Source organism: Myxocyprinus asiaticus, chromosome 29 (assembly GCF_019703515.2).
Source record: "Myxocyprinus asiaticus isolate MX2 ecotype Aquarium Trade chromosome 29, UBuf_Myxa_2, whole genome shotgun sequence".
NCBI classification, from domain to species: domain Eukaryota; kingdom Metazoa; phylum Chordata; class Actinopteri; order Cypriniformes; family Catostomidae; genus Myxocyprinus; species Myxocyprinus asiaticus.
The window spans coordinates 31,762,480-31,782,526 of record NC_059372.1 but is presented as its reverse complement, the minus strand read 5'-3'; the positions used below and the strand labels follow the sequence as shown (position 1 = coordinate 31,782,526).

The following is a 20,047-nucleotide window of genomic DNA, read 5'->3' as shown; positions in this document are numbered from 1 at the left end:
GTGAGACTCTCCTGCCAGACTCTCTCTCCCTTCTGGCAGTGGCGTGGCTGTTTATATGCCGCTCTCCCCAAGCTAACTGGAATTAGAGACAGGTGTTAGATATAATTTAGCTCAGATGTAAGCGCCCTTACTGCTTTCTCTCTCTCCGGATGGGCGCTCAACCACGCCCCTGCTGCCACACCAACTTTCGTCATTGTTACCACTACAACCATCACACTGGAGACCAGAGACAGGTCCCAGTACTCACACACTGTCCCCCCAAGGAGACAGAGCAAGAACAGTGGAGTATCCTACTGTTAGTATCATTATCACAGTTATTTAGGCCAAGTAATTAGGACAAGGGACCAGCGGCGGTTCTGGCTTACTTGGTGCCCTAGACGAGATCCGATGTGGCGCCTCCCTTAATATCAACAATAACAACATGAGAAACAGATCAATATTTAAGTCCTTATTATATTCTAAATCTCCACTTTCACATCTGATAGTCATATTTGATGCCTGTTTAGTTTCACTTTCACGTCTGAAAGTGTAAGTGGAGATTTAGAGTAATAAGAGACTTCAATATTGATCTGTTTCTCACCCACATCTATCATGTCGCTTCTGAAGATATAAATTTAACCACTGGAGTCTTATTGATTACTTTTATGCTGCCTTTATGTGAATTTTGGAGCTTCAAATTTCTGGCCACCATTCACTTGCATTGTATGGACAGAGCTGAGATATTCTTCTAAAAATCTTCATCTGTGTTCTGCAGAAGAAAGAAAGTCATACACATCTGGGATAGCATGAGGGTGAGTAAATGATGAGACAATTCTTATTTTGGGTGAACGTTCACTTTAAGATGAAGCGTTCATCTTCATTTACCGTACCTTGGTGGCAGTATTGCCCTGCGCTCGGTCCCTTTCAGTGAGCCATTCGTCACGGTCAGAGCCGCTATCTGGGCGGGGAGAAAGAATCCCAGCCAACACTCGCCAGAGAACACACAGAGAGAAGCTGCAATTCAAAGCTGAGGACGCATACGGGGGAATATTTAGAAAGAACAGAAGACATAAGCAACGTAATTAAGGCAACCCTAGTTTTTTCCTCCGGGATTCAACCAACTCATACGGTTTATTGTAGGTTCAAGCTCCGGTGTGACGATTTTACCAGTTTAACTTCTGTGTTTTGGAGAGAGGAGACACATTTCTGCTTCATTCGTGGCTTGTAAACGGAATGAATGACCAAGACAAAGGTTGACACCGGTTCCCCGACGCATTTTGTCTCGAGGCAAAAGCAGAAAATGGAGAGCTGCACCGGCGCACTAGCGCAGCCCGAGCAGCAGCCGCCCGAACAACCGTTACATGTCAACGACAAAAAGAAAACACACAGGGCACCGTCTCCTGCCAGACCAAAAGATGTGCCCGGATGGTCCCTCACTAAAATCCGCGGAGGTATCGGCACGCCGACGCTGAGCGTTAAACCGGGAGCCATACATTTAGGCGGCGGCCGCGTGTCCAGACGCAGTCCGGTTGCCGTGAAAGAAGCGAAAGCAGAGAAGAGTAGTAAACCAACCGGCAAATCGGCGGCGGGTGCGCAGAAGACCGGCGCAAAGTCTAATAACAGCAGTCGGAGAAAAGTTTCGGACGCCAGCATCGGATCGGATGATTTGAGCAAAGACTCCGGCTGCGCTCCGGGGAAACTCTCACCCACGGACAGCAGCTCGGAGCTCTCGGATTGCGCCTCGGAGGAAAACAAAGTCTCCACAGACGCACTGAGCAGTGACACTGAGACCAGCAGCCGTGGCGGGATTGAGGGGGACAAAGCGGGAGCAGAACATGGACTATCCAACAAGCGCGCTCGAGCCAAGACCAGCGTGGAGAAGGACCGGCTCTCGCTGGGAATGGAGACCGGAGAGGGCAGCATCTCTCCCGGCGACGAGCGCTCGCTCACCTCGTTCGATAGCAGGATGCCTGCCAGCACTTCCTTGGCGTTTTCAGACCTGACTGAGGAGTTAATGGACGGGATGCATGAGGAATTAGTCAGGGAAATTGAAGAACTAAGATCGGAGAATGATTATTTAAAGGTAGCCTATTCATATAGCATTGCCAATGTATTGTTTTGCTTTGTTTCCTATGTGTCTCATACAATAGTAGGTTAATGGGTTCATTCATGTTGCAAGGCTTGGGCTTGTCGTTTCTCCAGCATTATTGTGAAATTATGCGTTAGAGATAAGCACTAATTCTTTTGTAATCTTGGTTTTTTATTTTATAAATTATCATATGGCCATGACTCAACCAAATCGATCTGCTTTTGCCTCCCCCAGTAAAAACAGGCCAGTGGTTTGACTGGCTGCGTGAACTCATCACTTGATCTTCTCTGTTGTACTCGTATTTCTGTGATTCCCGAGTGCTTGAATAATGCAGCTGTTTGTACAGATGCTGCAGCAGTGCGCGCGCGTCCTCTTCTCACTCCATTGTTTATGCAGTAGCCTAGTTGACCTATATTCATTCACCAATCACCAGAAATGGTTGGCAGCACGCGGTGGCACACAGCATCCTTCGGAAACTCTCGTCGGTATAAATAGTTTATTTGAAGTGCAATGTGGCTGCGGTGGGATTTGGAGATTTAGAGTAACATAATTGCTTTCTAAACATTGTTTTATTATGCAAACTCTGAGGCAAAGCAAAGTCCCGCGCAAAATCCTAATGCCGCTGCTGAGGAAATTAAATGGATGTAGATACAGTATATAGCCTAAAGGTCCCATCCTAAATATTCCACACACACTTCATGTCCCCGCGATCTTGTGGACCATTAAAGGGGTCTTTTACACTACGTTTAACCCTGGGTTAATGTCTTTTTTAAAACCCTGGGTGAAGGTTGCTTATTCATGGGTTATTAAGCCCTGCGGTGCTAACCCTGAATTGGAGTGCCAAAGATATAGCCTGCGAACAAAAGGTAAAATATGAATATTATGTGGCCTATCATTTAGCAACAAAACCCAGAATTGCGTTATCCCAGGGTTTAAATGAGCCTGGGTTAACAAAGTAAATGTAATGGGCTTTCTACAAAGTGGCTTAACCCTGGGTTAAAAGACATTAAACCAGGGTTAAAGGAATAGTTTACGCAAAATTGTTTATTTCTCATCATTTACTCACCCGTATGCCACAGATTTATTGTGAAAAAGGAGTTACATTTTGGTCTGTTCTCAACCAAAACCGATCATTTCGCTTCAGAACATGACATGGATTAAACCACTAGAGTTTCCTTTATGATGCATTTATGTCTTTTTTGGAGCTTGAAAAAGTTGTAAAGTTTTAAGTGCCTCGTTCTACGTATAGCAGCAGTTTTCTGGTGAAACAAACACTATAGACCCTACAACAGTAATGCGTTTTATTCACATAAATCACGAATAACATGTCAGATTAACAGTTTAGAAACAATGTTCCCCACACAATACTATCTTATTACACCGAAACACTTTTACTATAATGCATGATTTGAAAGACGATACATTTTAACACTTTAATTACATAATGCAAGCATGGTTGACTTGCATGGTAGCGTAATAGATAGACCGTTGGACTTAAAACCAGGAAGACTATAGTTCAAAACCAGCAAAGCACGCGAGTTAACACGTGAACACAAAGTGTCAAGAAACTGTGTTTTTTACCTCAAATTTGCTTAAATGACACTATCGATTAGGTTTACACGATGTGTTGGGTTAGGTTAGGGATGTCTGTTTTGTTTACCTCACTTTTGTCTTTAATGACACTTTTGGTTAGGTTTAGATGTAGCACGTAGGGTAGGGATGTCAGTTTTGTTCATTTCAAAATGAAAAAAAGGTCATCTTACATTTGCTTTTTAGGACACTGTAGGTTTCGGTTAAAGGTCTAGGTTAGGGAGGTAGGTTTTCTTAATTTAAAACTCCATAGTGCATTAACCTTAAAAAACTTGATCTTTTTGGAAGAACATTAAACTTGCTTTTAGCACCCCTCAGTGGACATTTCATCTCAGAACTGCAGCCAAATGTGTAATAAACCACGTAATTTCATTTTGCAAAAATGTTGCCACAGTCATGTAATTTTCATGAGATCAAGCTGCGTTTTTGGATGAACTATAGGGTATACCGTGGCTAAAGGCGCACATTAAGGAAAAACAATTTTTCTGGTCGCAAAGTGTATAAAGATTTAATTTGTATTTTTATGAAATATTGATGGAGCAAAATAATTTTTGTGAAAATAAATAATAACAGGAAATTGTTTTGATTAAAATTGATTTAAAAAAACTACCTGGGGTAAGAGGCCCCCAGGGGGGTTATAGAGATGTCATGTAAATATAGGAACAATATCTATAGGGCAAAAATTGTTAACTTAGGCAAATACTTTTTAGACAGCAAGATTAAAGCTTTTTGGAATATAATACTCAGAAAAGGGTGCACCATTTCTGTTAATTTCAATCACATTTGGCATTTCATAACATCTCAAGTATTCTATAAACAAATTATTCTTCATTGTGATTGGATCAGTCAATGTGAGCCCACTTTGAACATTTTTCAAAACAAATCTATTCCCCCAACTAAAGAAAAACAGTATGTTTTAAGGAGGCCTTTAGTCCCTGCATCAGGGGGGCTTTTTTACCCCAAATACTATCCTTTCACTTATTGGACAGTTATTAAAAAAACTTTAGATTTAATCACCTTGAACAAAACTGAAAATGACAAATAAGTATTTTGTCTCAAAATAAATGTGATAATTCCAAGGATTCTCATTATCTATATACAACGTATTAAATATTAGATCAAATGACCTCAAAATCAAACTTTAGACATTGCACGCAATTATCTCATGAATCAGGAATATTTTGCAGTGTATAGTGATAAACCGGTGTAATGGAAAGTACTGTGGTAGTTTTTGTTGCTATTTCGTTTTTTGGGAGAAAATAAAATCAAAAGTGCCTTTAGCCCCATTGTATCCTACCTTTAAAGCACAGTGTGAAAAGGTATGTTTATGTGTGACAAGCCTAAAAATGTCCTCTAACTGAAAATTTGTGTTAATGCTTGCATTTCTAGCTTTATATATTGCTTGTGCATGTATGTGTATCAGGACGAAATGGAGGAGCTCCGGTCTGAGATGCTGGAGATGAGAGACATGTATATGGAGGAGGATGTTTATCAGCTTCAGGAGCTCAGACAGCAGCTGGATCAGGCAAACAAGAACTGCCGCATCCTGCAGTACCGCCTTAAGAAGGCAGAGAGACGCAGCATCCGTGTGGCTCAGACCGGACAGGTGGACGGAGAGCTTATTCGCACACTGGAGCAAGACGTCAAGGTAAGAGAGAGAGAGAGAGAATGTGTTACAGATGTTTCGAAAATTCCTGCTTGTGTTCCCTATAAAATATAATTACAGGCAAACCGCACTGAACAATTTTGTCTTCTGACTGTTGAACCAAGTAGTTCTATATCTAATTGTCATAGATTGTTATGGAAGTTGAGTTTTGGTTCAAAGGCGATCTGTGTAATGTTTGGGAAAGTTCTTTCTCTTACCCCGGTTTAATGTGCAGAGACGTATACAGAGACAACTGTATTAAGTATACAACAAGTAAGCCATTTATAGGTTGAGTCTCCTGAAAAATTGTAAACACTAGCTCAACCATTAGCACAACTGTGGGGCGACACTATCTGTTTGTCTGACCATTTACAGGCGAAGTCGTGTTTGGGAAACCTGTTTGAAAACAATCATTAAGTTTGCAAATCTAGTGATGCTAATGGCAGAGAAATTACACACTTCATCTTCAAGACAGACTACTCTCTGAACCTCATAATGAATCTTATAAAAATAAGCAGTGGTGGAATGTTTGCGGTAGTCTGTAAGATCATGATTTGGGCTTCTTGTCATGCACTTAGAGTGGTGACACGCAGGCAACTGTCTCGTGTGGCTGAGGACACAATACTTCTTTTCTCTGGTCTGTCACTGAGAAAAGAAATAACCATGATGTCATTCCCTTCAGCAAGGGCCTGCTGTCTGCGTTCCTCTTTTTTTATGATGGCTGATACAGTAACAGAGAGATGTGAAAGAGGCAGAGGTATTTCCACTGCCAAGTAAATGTTGTGGCTCTTCATGCCACTGCGAAAAATGACAATTCTTTCATCACCTTCATGTTGTGCTAAACCTGTATTACTTTCTGTCTTTTGTGGAACACAAAAGGAGATGTAAGTTAGAATGTAAGTGAATGATGACTGAGGCTAACATTCTGCCTAACATCTCATTTTGTGCTCCACAAACGAAAAAGAAGGTGAGTGAATAATTGCAGAATTTTCATTTATGTGTGAACTGCACCTTTAATATACGGTGGTCTTTAACAAGTAATGTTGTCACATACTTAATTTTTGTCAGAACACAGCTGACAATCGACAACGTGAAAAACCCAGAAGGGGGATTTTATCTGCAGGAAAACATCTCAGTCTCTGCTGAATCCTTTAACTGCTAACAGGAGTCTCCTAACACTGGGTCAATTGTCTCCCCAGCCAGGTCAAATTACACTGCACTCCTCAGCACTTGTGCATTCAGCTGGTTTAAATGCTCCATTGCGGCCGCTGTGACAGGCATTCTACAGCTTAAGGAAGAAGGACATTGTTTCTTTACATTCAGCTTAACATAGCAACAATGCGTCACACAGAGCTAAGTGCTAACTCAGGCATATTTGCTTGTAGCCATACAGGGTTATGAAGGTACCTAATATGATGACCATTCAATGTACAAGAATTTATACTTTGAATGTTTGCATTACACATGCTAAAATGCATAGTTAGGATTAATAGTCAACCAGTATGGTGTTGTGGGTTTTTTCAGTACCAGTATCAAGAGAGCTTGGTCACCACCAATGAATAAGTAAGTAAGTAAGTAATAAGTATGGGCAAATATGGAATTCCAAACTCAGCAATAGTTAAAGGTACACTACAGAATTTTGGGCTCTCTATCGACATACTGTAGTTTAAACATAAAATTTCCAACAAGTTTACTGCGGAAGAACATAGTTTTGTTTTTACTGTCAGTTGCAAAGATGAAACTGTTGGTCTGAGGTATACACGTGGTTGCCTGTGATGACCATATCAGAGCAGATGTGGCTAAACCAAGAGGTATAGACTTGTAGTTAAGAAGAAAATATGAAATATTAAAAAATATGTCATTGAGTAAGTAGCATATCTGCCGCTGAATCTTCTTTTCTTTATTTATGGACATGACATAAATGTGCAAGGATGATTAACTGAAAGCCTGGTATTTCCTGTCAAATTGAACCTGAATGCTCTGAATTTAAAATCATTATTGTAGGTTTACTTTAACTCAAGGTAACGTAACTCAAGGTAATGCAAGAACATGGCTTTGAACACAGATTTTGTATGTACTGGCTCAAAAATGGTATTGTGATCATTTCTAACAATTGTTTTTATTTAATTTGAATTTTAAAGGGGTCATGACATGCCTTTTTAAAAATTATTTTAATATTTTCCTTGAGCTTCAATAATATTAGAATCCATTACATTTGTTTAACTAATTAATCGCTAGGGGTGTTTTATCACGATACGATCTTATATCGATCCGATATTTGCCGATACTTCAAGGTCTGCCACGATACGATTTTGATTTGATTCGATTCAGGACCCTGCGATCGATATTTCGATATTATGTGCCTATTTTACACAATCAATTACATTTTTTTTTGCCCTCAAATGCAACCAAAATATAATTTGAATATTTTATTGAGCTCTCTGAAAAGTGCAAATTTAATAACCACATTGGGACATCCACAACAAAATAAGGTACTTCAGATGTTGAAAAAAATTATACAGATAATAATATAAAAAAATAACGTCACACACAAGTGATCATCAATCGTTTGTTAACAGCTTATTTTTCAGTTTAATCCAATTCAAAAGTACTTACATACCCATAACTTGTTTCCAACTATCTGTGCTATCCGTGGTTTTCTTGGCTGCAACTTCCACAGTTGTAAAGAAAAATTCTGTTACAGTTAACTGGGGTAAATGTTAGTAAGGGTGTTGATGTGTAGATGTATAAAGTCTTATAACTGATGCTGGGCAGCAGGTGTTTCTCTTTCCCTTGTTAGTGCTGTTCAGAATGTCGCCGTTGTCAAGACGTTTCACATGATGTTTTAACTGCTCCATGGTACTTTAAAATAGCAAATTCTCATGTAAAATTCAAATGGGTCGCATGCGCAACGATATCGATGGAAGCCTGAATTAATCGCGCATGTGAGCCGTTCTGCGTTTGTCACGAGAGCTCGCATTTTAAGGAGTGCCCGGTTGACGTGCTTAAACTGATCCCGTTACTGGAGCTTGCATTTTGCGAGAAGCCTGATTGACGCATACGCACGCCGCACGAATAGCAGAGTACAATTTGGCTTCAAAGACCCCGTGCACATCCTTGTCCCACATGAAAAGCATATTTAGTGCTCATAAAGTGAAATTAATATAATAAGGTGCTTCATCGCTTGACGGAAATGCATGCAGATGTGGCTGACATGAGAGTATTAAAATAAAGGTACATCTTAAAAAAATTTCTATATCGATATTTACACATTGTATCGATAACATTGGATCGTTGATTATTGGATCAATGCATCGATTTAGATAGATGAATCGTTACACCCCTATTAATCGCACAGTTTTTTGTGATTAATCGGGATTTATCATGCTACATGATACATTACAACAAACATTAAAAGACAATTGTCATAAATATATTTACTTTATACTTTGTCTTAAAGAACTTGCAATAAATTGTTAAGTCATTCATTTTAATTATTTAAATATGTACTTGTTAAAATGTTCAGTCTTTTTTTTTTGTTTTTTTTTTTGGGATAGTAAATTAGACAAATTTTTACTGGTATAAATCTTTGACACAAGTATATACACTGCCTGGCCAAAAAAATAAATAAAAAATCATGTATTGATGACAGGAGAGTTGAACCACTCCTCCAGCACATCCCAAAGACTTTCAATGGGGTTAAGATCAGGACTCTGTGGTGGCAAATTCATGTGTGAAAATGATTCCTCATGCTCCCTGAACCACTCTTTCACAATTTGAGCCCGATGAATATTGGCATTGTTGTCCTGGAATATGCCTGTGCTGTCAGGAAGAAACATTTTTCATTTGAAATTCAGTACATTCAGGTCGTCAGCTGACTTTATTTTATTGCCGTGTAACATTGCTGAGCCAAGCCCTGACCAACTGAAGCAACCCCAGATCATAACACTGCCTCCAGAGGCTTGTACAGTGGGCATTATGCATGATGGGTGCATCGCTTCATGTGCTTCCCTTCTTACCCAAACGCGCCCATCGCTTTGGAATAGGGTAAATCTGGACTCATCAGACCACATGACCTTTTTCCATTGCTCCACAGTCCAATCTTTATGCTCCCTAGCAAATTGAAGTCGTTATTTCCGATTAGACTCACTAACAAGTGGCTTTCTTGTGGCCACACATCTGTTTAGTCCCTATCCTGTAAGTTCTCGTTGCATTGTGCATGTGGAAATGCTCTTACTTTCACTATTAAACATAGCCGTGAGTTTTACTGTCTATTTTTTACGATGTGACTTCACCAAGCGTTTTAGTGATCTCCGATCACGATCATTCAAGATTTTTTTCTGACCAAATTTATTCAGCAAAGCTGATGGTTCACCACTATCCTTCCAGGTTTTAATAATGTGTTGGACAGTTCTTAACCCAATTCCAGTGATTTCAGCAATCTCCTTATTTGTTTTCTTTGCTTGATGCAGGGCAATAATTTGCCTCTTCTGAAACACAGTAACATCTTTTCCACGACCACGGGATATGTCTTCCGACATAGATGTTTAAGAAATGAGAAGCAACACACTGCATCAGTTAGCAGTAGTTGCCAGCTGAAACATATTAATTACTGCAATAATGATCCAATCATAGGCGATTTTTGGCCAGGCAGTGCACATGCCATAAACTCAGTGGACAGGCTGTAATGAAAAATTTTGCAAATTCTTCTGCCATTTTCCAATGGACTTTTTTAATAATAGGGTCAAATGGGCAGAATCAATTCATATCAAATTTTAGTGGCAAGAGAAACTTAAGTGTACGTTGCCAGTGCATTATTAGACACTATATATACAGATGTAAAACTAATTGAGTGCTGAAGTTTATAATCTCCTTCTCAATCTCAGGCTGTCATTCAGCCTCTACAAGTATAAATGTCACTTATATGTAAATGATCAAGGAAAATTTAATTTCTCATGTTATGACCTCTTTAATCTTAAAATGGTAAAGGATCAACTGATTAATTGGCCTGGCCCATATATCTGTCTATCGATAGTTAGGATGCAGGTAGAATTTGCTCCATAATGTTTTATTAATCCCTTTATTTTTGAGGTACTTAAACTCTTTAAGGCCAGATTTAGATGCAAATGACCGACTTATTGGTTGTTGTTTGGTACTTTCCTAATGAATGAACACCATTCAGTGGTCAATATTCTGACTAAGAGGCAGTGCAAGACAAAAATTGTTTTATCAAGCCCCACTTCTCTCATAAAGGAGTTTCCCATGTCCAACTTCCTCCCATCTTGCTCCGATCTCTCGGGACAAGGGGGAGGGGATGATGTCATGGTCAGGAGGGGATGGGGGTTAAAGGGTTGATGGAAGATCTGAATGTTTGTGAGATCTCTGCACCATTTCCTGCTCTCTAAAGCACTGGCCTCATTTCTCAACCAATGGGAGCAACATTTCCCAGATCTGTAAAGGGAAGATTGAGAGCTACACACCTCTCTTCAGCTGCTGTGGCTGATTCAGTCGGGCTGGAGAGACACCGTAAGATCCTCTCTCCTTCTGTTACCCATCTGACATTTGCATCCATGTGCAACAGCTTAGGAACAGAGTACAGCTGGAGGAAAGAAAAAACACAAATGCGATCTCTTTAATATCTCAAAAAGGTAGTGAAATTAATGTTTTTGCCCAACAGCCACAGTTGCTAGTAAAAGCTCAATTTTACCAGCCACTTTATTTTTTATTTTTTTACCAGCCATTTTTATTTATCAATTTCAAATATATAGCCAGTTCTCATTGCATTAGCACTGCCCCTGTATTTGAAAGTGGACTTTGACCTCTTTTTGGTTCACTTTTAGTTATTGTCTTAATTAACTTTTCATTCACATTGTTAATCACAAGTATTACTTTAAGGGCATATTGTCTAAGCAACTCCATTTGAAATGTCAATTGAATACGTCTTACAGTTTGCCTGTAATGATGTCAAAACTACCCGCCACTGAGTAAAAAGTACCTGCATTTGGCTGTTGTGTGGTGTTAATTTCACACCCTGATCTCAGTTTTTTCTTCTAGACAGCAATTAGATTAAAAGGAGAGCAAATGCAGCCTTTTGCTGAAGTCCTCTGTTCTCTGATTTTTCTGCTGAAACCCCAGTAATCTCACATGTTTCTCTTCTAGAGTTTCAGAAGAGATCTCAACAATGTCATGAACATTGCTCTGTTTGCCAATATACAATTCAATACAAACTTGAAATTCAAATTCTTCAAAGTCCAATCTATTTTACCTATGCTCTCTACATTAATTTTATAGCTCTATACACTTACTGTATATCAGCAATTTTCCTCATTATCTGTTTCTATTTTTATTTCTCATAAGTAATTTTAAGAGAAACATCTGAGATAAAGCTGATACTTAAAATTCTCTCCTGGGCAGAATGAGATTAAAAAAAGAGGAAGGGAGGATGACAGATGTTGATAAGGGAGGAAAATACTGTTTGGTCAGTTTATCCTTTGCTTGTTCAGATATCAGCCTAGCAGCAGCATTCTGGAGATAAGAAGAGAGAATGAGAGGCAAAGTAATGAACTCTTCCTTCTTGTGTAGCTGGCTCCGTTCCCTCTTCCTCTAACTGCTCTGGGGATTCCAGGAAATTTGACTCCTAAGCCTCACTCCATTCCCTCTCCCTTCATAATTGTCCATGCGAGGAGTGCACATGCATAATCACCTATGTGGTACATTCACATGTCAATGTCAACTCAAACAGCCAGCAGTGAAGCAAGACGAAGCCCATATCTGTGAAGCGCTGAGATAAAAGGCAACACATGACCCCTCAAAAAAATGCAGAACAGATCTACTTAGTGCCAATTCTTAAAGGAATAGTTCACCCAAAATTGAAAATTCTACCATTAACTCCTCATGTCATTCCAAATCTGTAATAAGAGGAGTTGATAGTGCCCCAAAGTATAATAAAAGTCCATGCAATTCATGTGTCATATTCCAAGTCTTCTGAAGACATACAATAGATTTTGGTGGAAAACAGCCTGCAATGAAATAAAATGATTTTGTTGTGAAGTAAATAAAGCAGAAAAGATCGAGTACTTTATACAGTGAATAAGTTAGTTTAAGTGTGAACTTGAAAATATTATGTAAATTCTACATTTGTACTCAGTTCAAGCATGTAAAAATGAATGCTCTTAGAATGATCTTATAAGTAAATATTATTTATGATGGTTATCTGTACAAAGTGTAATGCTATACCAACCCTAAATTAGCAAACCTTGTAGTATTACAGTATTTGCTGATTTTAGTAAATTTCACAGGTAAATGAAATTAGTACATTTTACTTAACTTTGCTAATTAAACTTGCCGCAAATTCGCCATTAACTTGCCGCAAATTTGCGACTGATATTTTCACACGCAAATGAGCTTTGTGGCAAATTTGCGGCAAATTGTCCATTGTTGCCAAAGGTTTGCTGGAGGTTCACCACTACTGGCGAAGAGCTACAAACTTCTACCAAACATTTGCGGCGAATCAAAAGCTCATTTGCATGTGAAAATAACAAGCGTCAAATTCATCATCATTATTAAAGCAAGGTGATGTTGTATAATAGTCTGCATGGCATGCATTAAGTTTCAACGTGTAAGATTTCCATGTGTCATATGATTAAGTATGTTAACAAAGCATTGAAATGTTAGTACACTTTTAAAAGCATGGCTTAGTTCAGTGCAACATTAAGTAAAATGTACAAACAAAAAGTGAGTGAAATGTACTTGAAACAGAGTATTACAAAGTAAACTTTACTTGAGAATTTCTGATTAAAGCCACCAAGAATTGTGTGTAGCCTTTACTTGAAAAGCTCATTCGCAGTGGCATGCGTGTTCATACGAGAACTTGCTTTGTTTTTAATGCAAAAAAAAAAAACAGAGACATTGTAAACAACGCAAGTGCTTGTGTGAACAACACAATACAATAACAACTTTCATTTTTTTACTGTTGCGTCACCTAGCCTGGAATTAATGGAAGTTAAAAAGCAAAGTTTTTTATGCATTGTTTTAGTAAACTCTTATTCAGGTTTGGCTTTATTCTGATATGGATCAGACACTTTCGACGATCCAATCAATTCTCCAAGTCTGGCCATAAATTGTTTTCTTGTTGAGTATTCTGTTTCAATCTGAAATACATCACATTACAGAAGTAAAATGGGTTGCAAATGCTGTTTTAATGTTGACTTTAATATTCTCACTTGTGAGTCACAAAGACAGGACTTGGAAAATTAACATGAGAGTGACATATGGGCGGAAGCAGAGATGGACTGACAGATGCAAAAAAAAATGTAATGGGTTTCTTTCAACACAAATGTCTTCATGTGGCTGATCTGAGTTGCATGTGTGTAGTAGAGGTTAACTGAAGGGCAGCTTGTTTTTTTCCAGTCAGGGTAAAGTTGAGTTTACAGCGTTATTATGTCTGGGCGCCCGTCCTGCTGATGCAACCAGATACAATCTGTGGGGAAGTCACTTAAAACGGCCGTTTGCCCAGGGGTGTGGGGAGCAATCATGAAAAGCAGATTGTTCAGAAACACACACATACACACACACACACTGCACTCCTTTGATTTAAGTGTTTGGTTAAAATGGTGCCGATATGGCAGCTTGTTTCACATCAGACTGTGGGGAGTGGGTAGACAACAAGGCACCTAAAAAAAGTAACGCCTCTAAACATACAAATAGTTTCGCCAACAAACAATGCCACAGGTGCCCATCATCTATTGCTTGTAAAAGCGACAACAGGCTGTGACATTGTCAGGCAAAAGCAGGTGGATGGTGTCCAGACAGAATGGGGGGAGGAGTGGATGCAAATGATCTTGCAGTGACAGACACTTTTGGAGCTCTAATAAAGCTTTTGTATGACAATACAGATGCCCAATTACCATAAAACACTCATGGATTAGACATTTTCTCTATCATGAATGATGCCATTGATTTATACTGGCATTGGACTCTGTCTATTGATAGATTAATTCATAGATGGATTAAAAGGTTCATTTATAATTTAATTAATCACACATTTTGCACATATACAGTGAAATTTTTTTTTTTTTTTTTGCCCCCACATATCCCAGCTAAGCTAGGGTCAGAGTGCAGGGTCAGCCATGATATGGTGTGCCTGGAGCAGATAGGGTCAAGGGCCCAACAGTGGCATCTTAGCAGTACTGGGGCTTGGACCCCCAACCTTCTGATCAGTAACCCAGAGCCTTAACTGCTGAGCCACCATTGCGTAGGACTGTAGGAACCATTCATCCAGATGAGATCTTTCCAGCTTGAATGGAGGGGACATCTGTAAGCAGAGTTCCTAGACTGTCCGTGAGAGGACGCAAAGCAGCTCAGTATCAGTGGCATGTGTACACTCTCCAGCCTCACTGGAGGGAGGAGCGGCAACATCCTCCGTCAGGCCTGACCACTCGCCCCCTAGATACTTTGGACATGGCATCGTCCACTTCATCAGATTCGCCAAATGTAATGAGACCATGTGCTCTGACAGAGGGCCGGAGATCCTCATGTGCATACTGCAGGGGCAAGGATGCTGCGTCGGGAGACCGAGGGGTTTGCGTTTGGCACGAGATCCTCTCTGAAGTCATCCAGCCTCGCCATGCCTCCTCGCTCGTGTGGTTCCTTGGGAGTCACAGAGGAGGCAGGTGGGGGGGCACAGGAGGTGGAATTCTCCCTCAGAACAAGGGTGATTCTAGAGCGGAGCATCCTGAGACTCATGCCCTCACTGTGAGGGCAATCTGTCTCCATGAGAGCCGCTTCAGCGTGGGTGCAGCCCAGGCAGTGGATGCATATCTCATGCCCGTCTGATGAATCTTGGTGGATGGTGGATCTTTACAAAGACGCGCTAGACACAAGTGACTCTTTTAGATATACAAATGTATATATACTGTACACAATATATCATAGCAATAATAAAGGATACAGATGTCTCTGCCAGAACACTGCAGCGGAGCAGGTCAGTCGTCTCACTGCAGGCGCTGTGCTGTCAAGGCGACGAGACGTCTTGCTTGCGTCTGAAGGCGAAGAACCCATCCGCTGGTGGAGTGTTTCTTGACGGCAAAGCAGAGATGAAAGGGCTTGTCGAGATGAGAGATGAACTTCCTGTCTTGAAGGAGAAGAATTCTGAGGAAATGGTGGTTTCGCACCCGCTTGTATAGGCCAACTGCATGCCTAAATTTTAGAATTGGTGTTATTGTACAAAGGGCTTCAACTAGGTCGTTGAGAAAGGAATTTCCCATAACGTCAGTGACGCAATATTGAGAGACCATAATCGAAAGGGAACAATTGATACTCATGTGAATGAGACCGTTTTAAACTTAAGGAAACTTGTTTTCTTTGGGTTTTCAATGAATAACAACCTAATTTTTTTTAGTTCCTCACGCAAATGCAAATACTGTATGTATTATATGGCTTTATTGACTTGGAATTTATTGAACAAATTATAAGGACAACTGAGTATTACTGTTTTGCTTCCTGTTTGGAGCATGACATCCACCAGCATCTGCTTTCATTGTATGGAAAACATCTGCTTGTATATTCAGCTAAATAACTTACATGTAAGTAACTTTTGTGTAACATGGAACAAAAAAATAAGGGTTTCACATGAGTATACTATTCTGTTAATGACAGAAGTTTTAGTTGTGGGTAAACTGTCCTTTGAGTTAGTAATCCAGATGTTATATAAGATTTCCAGGTCATTTGGAGTAAGTTGTGTAGCTCAATGGATAGAACAGGATCTTGACATTCCGAACAGGCATCATCTGAACTACAAGTTATGGTCACTTGTTAAAATTGTTGGTTGCTGCATATTAAATAGCAGCAAAGCAGGCCAAGATGTGGACTAGTAGGTAGTGCAAGTGTTTTGCCATGTTTCATTAAGGTAGGTGTGCTGTTAACATAAGTTCAAGTCTGGCCTGTGTCAAAGAAGTTTTATTGTTTTTTTTTTAATATTTCAGAAACTAAATTAATTAAAAAACAAAAATACACATTTTAATCCAAAATCCAAGTTGTGTAAGATGTGTTATAAGTGTTTGTGAGTAGTGTTTGTGAATATACAGTTGAAGTCAGAAGTTTACATACACTTTAACCAAATACATATCAGTACTCAGTTTTTCCACAATTCCTGACATTTAACCATAAAAAAACATTCCCTGTCTTTGGTCAGTTAGGATCAATACTTTAGTTTAAGAATGTGACATGTCAGAATAATAGTAGAGAGAATGATTAATTTCAGCTTTTATTTCTTTCATCACATTCCCAGTGGGTCAGAAGTTTACATACATTTTGTTAGTATTTTGTAGCATTGCCTTTAAATTGTTTAACTTGGGTCAAACGTTTTGGGTAGCCTTCCACAAGCTTCTCACAATAAGTTGCTGGAATTTTTGCCCATTCCTCCAGACAAAACTGGTGTAACTGAGTCAGGTTTGTAGGCCTCCTTGCTCGCACACACTTTTTCAGTTCTGCCAACAAATGTTCTATCTGATTAAGGTCAGGGCTTTGTGATGGCCACTCCAATACCTTGACATTGATGTCCTTAAACCATTTTGCCACAACTTTGGAGGTATGCTTGGGGTCATTTTCCATTTGGAAGACCAATTTGCGACTGAGCTTTTACTTCCTGGCTGATGTCTTGAGATGTTGCTTCAATATATCCACATAGTTTTTCTTCCTCATGATGCCATCTATTTTGTGAAGTACACCGGTCCCTCCTGCAGCAAAGCACCCCCACAACCTGATGCTGCCACCCCCCATGCTTCATGGTTGGGATGGTGTTTTTCGCCTTTTTTCTCCAAACATAACGATGGTCATTATGGCCAAACAGTTAAATTTTTGTTTCATTATAAAAGTAAGATCTTTGTACCCATGTGCACTTACAAACTGTTGTCTGGGCTTTTTATAGTGGTTTTGGAGCTGTGGCTTCTTCCTTGCTGAGCAGCCTTTCAGGTTATGTCGATATATGACTCGTTTTACTGTGGATATAGATACTTGTCTACCTGTTTCCTCCAGCATCTTCACAAGGTCCTTTGCTGTTGTTCTGGGATAGATTTGCACTTTTCGCATCAAACTACGTTCATCTCTAGGAGACAGAATACGTCTCCTTCCTGGATGGCTGTGTGGACCGATGGTGTTTATACTTGCGTACTATTGTTTGTACAGATGAACGTGGTATCTTCAGGCATTTGGAAATTGCTCCCAAGAATGAACCAGACTTGTGGAGGTCCACAATTTTTTTCTGAGGTCCTGGCTGATTTGTTTTGATTTTCCCATGATGTCAAGCAAAGAGGTGCTGAGTTTGAAAGTAGGCCTTAAAATACATCCACAGTACACCTCCAATTCAGTACACCTCCTATCAGAAGCTAATTGTCTAATTGTCTAAAGGCCTGACATCATTTTCTGGAATTTTCCAAGCTGCTTAAAGGCACAGTTAACTTTGTGTATGTAAACTTCCGACCCACTGGATTTGTGATATAGTCAATTAAAAGTGAAACAATCTGTCTGTAAACAATTGTTGGAAAAGTAGATGTCTTAAACGACTTGCCAAAAGTATAGTTTGCTAATATTAAATCTGTGGAGTGGTTAAAAAATGAGATTTGTAAAGTTAAAAAATACACAAAATGATATTTCTAAAATCCTAGTCATGTAAGTTGCGTGTCAGATGTGTGTGAATGCATTACAGGTGGTCTGACATCGCTAGGTCACATGACCAGGAAGTTATATAGATTTGAAAATTGTTGAAATGTATAAAAACATCACTAGGTCACATAACCAGGAAGTTATATGGATTTGAAAATGTAAAAAAATTCATAACCCCCCCCCCAAAAAAAATATTTCCAAAATAAAAGTCATGTACGATGTGTTATAGGTGTTTGTAAATATATAACAGGTGGTGTGACATCATCAGGTCACATGACCAGGAAGTTGTATGGATTCGAAAATTTCAAAAAATTCATACAAAATACACAATTATATTTCCAAAGTCCAAGTCATGTAAGGTGTGTTATAGGTGTTTTTGAATATATAACAGGTGGCGTGACATCATCAGGTCACATGACCATGAAGTTATATGGGTTTTAAAATTTCAGAAATTCATAACAAATACACAAAATCATAAGAACAAGAAGATAAATGGATTTGAGTATTTAAAAAATTCCAGAAAATTACACAAAAAACATTTCCACAAACAAAGCTGTGTAAGATATGTAGCAGGTGTGTATAAATACATTGCAGGTAATGTGAGATCGTTTTGTAAAAAAAAGCCAGAAAGTTAAATAGATTTATTTAATTAAAGCATTCCGTTTACATTAAATAGTTAGAACAGGGATATAACATTTAACTTAATTTGTTTACCAACATAAACATTACAAATGTAAAAATAACCACTTTTTAATGTAGTCATGGAATAATGTATCTCATAACTGATATTTGTGTGTTTTGCACTTTGAGACACTCCCTAATTGCCCTTGTTGGGATTGCTGTTTTTCAGTTTTGATGCTTAAAACGATTACTTTTATCGAATAACATTATAATTACTTTTGCTATTATGATTTTACAGTGTTATCTGAATGAGACACAGCATGAATTGCTACTATTTTGTGATTGCATACCAACTGATGTTAAAGGAAACGAATGTCTAACGAATATCCAATATAAAAACAACTTTATTGCAGTATTCTGGGTGGGGGTACGTTTCTCGTGCAGTTGAGCTCATTTGGAGAGCAGCTGTTACGAAGTTCAGTGTTTGAAGTCGCCTCAAGCCCGGCAAGCCTCGAAAACTAGCCTAGATTGAGCACTGGTAGGCATAGCGGAGCTGTACAAGTCAACAGAAATTCCGATGAGTACTCACTACTTTGTTTTGTTTATTGCTGCGGAGAGAGCATTGTTTTCCGTGCATGCTTGATTGTGTGTGCGTTGTGTTGCGCCAGGTTAAAAGGGGGAAAATAGCATAAATATTGTGTAACTGGGTTAAACTTAAACATTATATATATTTACATAAATGCCTGTTTTATGGGGATAATAGGAAGTAACGTGTGGCTTTGTGAATAACCTTGGTAATCGCTATATTGTATACATTGGTTTGTTACAAACGATTGTTTGTTTTACTGTTTTAAACAAACAGGCTTTTAGAGCCTTTTTGATCAATTTGAGTATTAAAAACAGTATTAAAAAGCCCATTGTGGTAATTTAGCACATTTGTTAAGTGGGGCTTCATTATGATCAGTTAGATCTAAAGTGATAGGGGTAGCTAGACTATCAGTATCTGATTTAAAATGATCTGCTAATTCAACATGACTTCCGTTGAAGAATTTAATGCTGAACCCTCGGAGGAGTTGTTAGAAAGGTGCACCAAAGAACAACAGAGTTATGCTGTTGTTTTGACTAGCAGTGATAAGAAGCGCAAGGAGACCATTTTAAATGCTGATAAATGTCAGCTTATTGGAAATGGAATCCTTGTTGCAAAAGATGAGGCAAGTTTTGCCAAGGTAGTACCCCCATGTCAGGAAAGAGAATGAATGGCAAAAGAAAAACAAACTCAATTAGAAACTGAAATATAAACGTTTGAACATGCTCAGGCGCTTAAAGAGAGAGAGTGGGAAAAAAAGAGTTCCAGTTGAAAAAGTTAGTATTTGAATGTGAGCGCGAATGTGCATAGTTTGAGTTAAAAAAATTGGAGCATGCACGTGAGTGTAAATGTGAACAGCGTGAGTATGAAATGAGGG

General features: G+C 39.1%; 1 protein-coding gene across 1 annotated transcript in view; it reads left to right on the top strand.

The window, feature by feature from the left end:
* The first annotated feature begins 875 nt into the window (after positions 1 to 875).
* The window catches only part of soga1 (suppressor of glucose, autophagy associated 1), a 72,722-nt gene continuing 53,550 nt past the window's right edge, over positions 876 to 20,047 (top strand). Inside the window, exons 1-2 of the mRNA XM_051662583.1 lie at positions 876 to 2,062; positions 5,082 to 5,306. Of these exons, the coding sequence (XP_051518543.1) occupies positions 1,217 to 2,062; positions 5,082 to 5,306 (1,071 nt within the window). The 5' untranslated portion in view covers positions 876 to 1,216. The remainder of the gene's footprint in view (positions 2,063 to 5,081; positions 5,307 to 20,047) is intronic.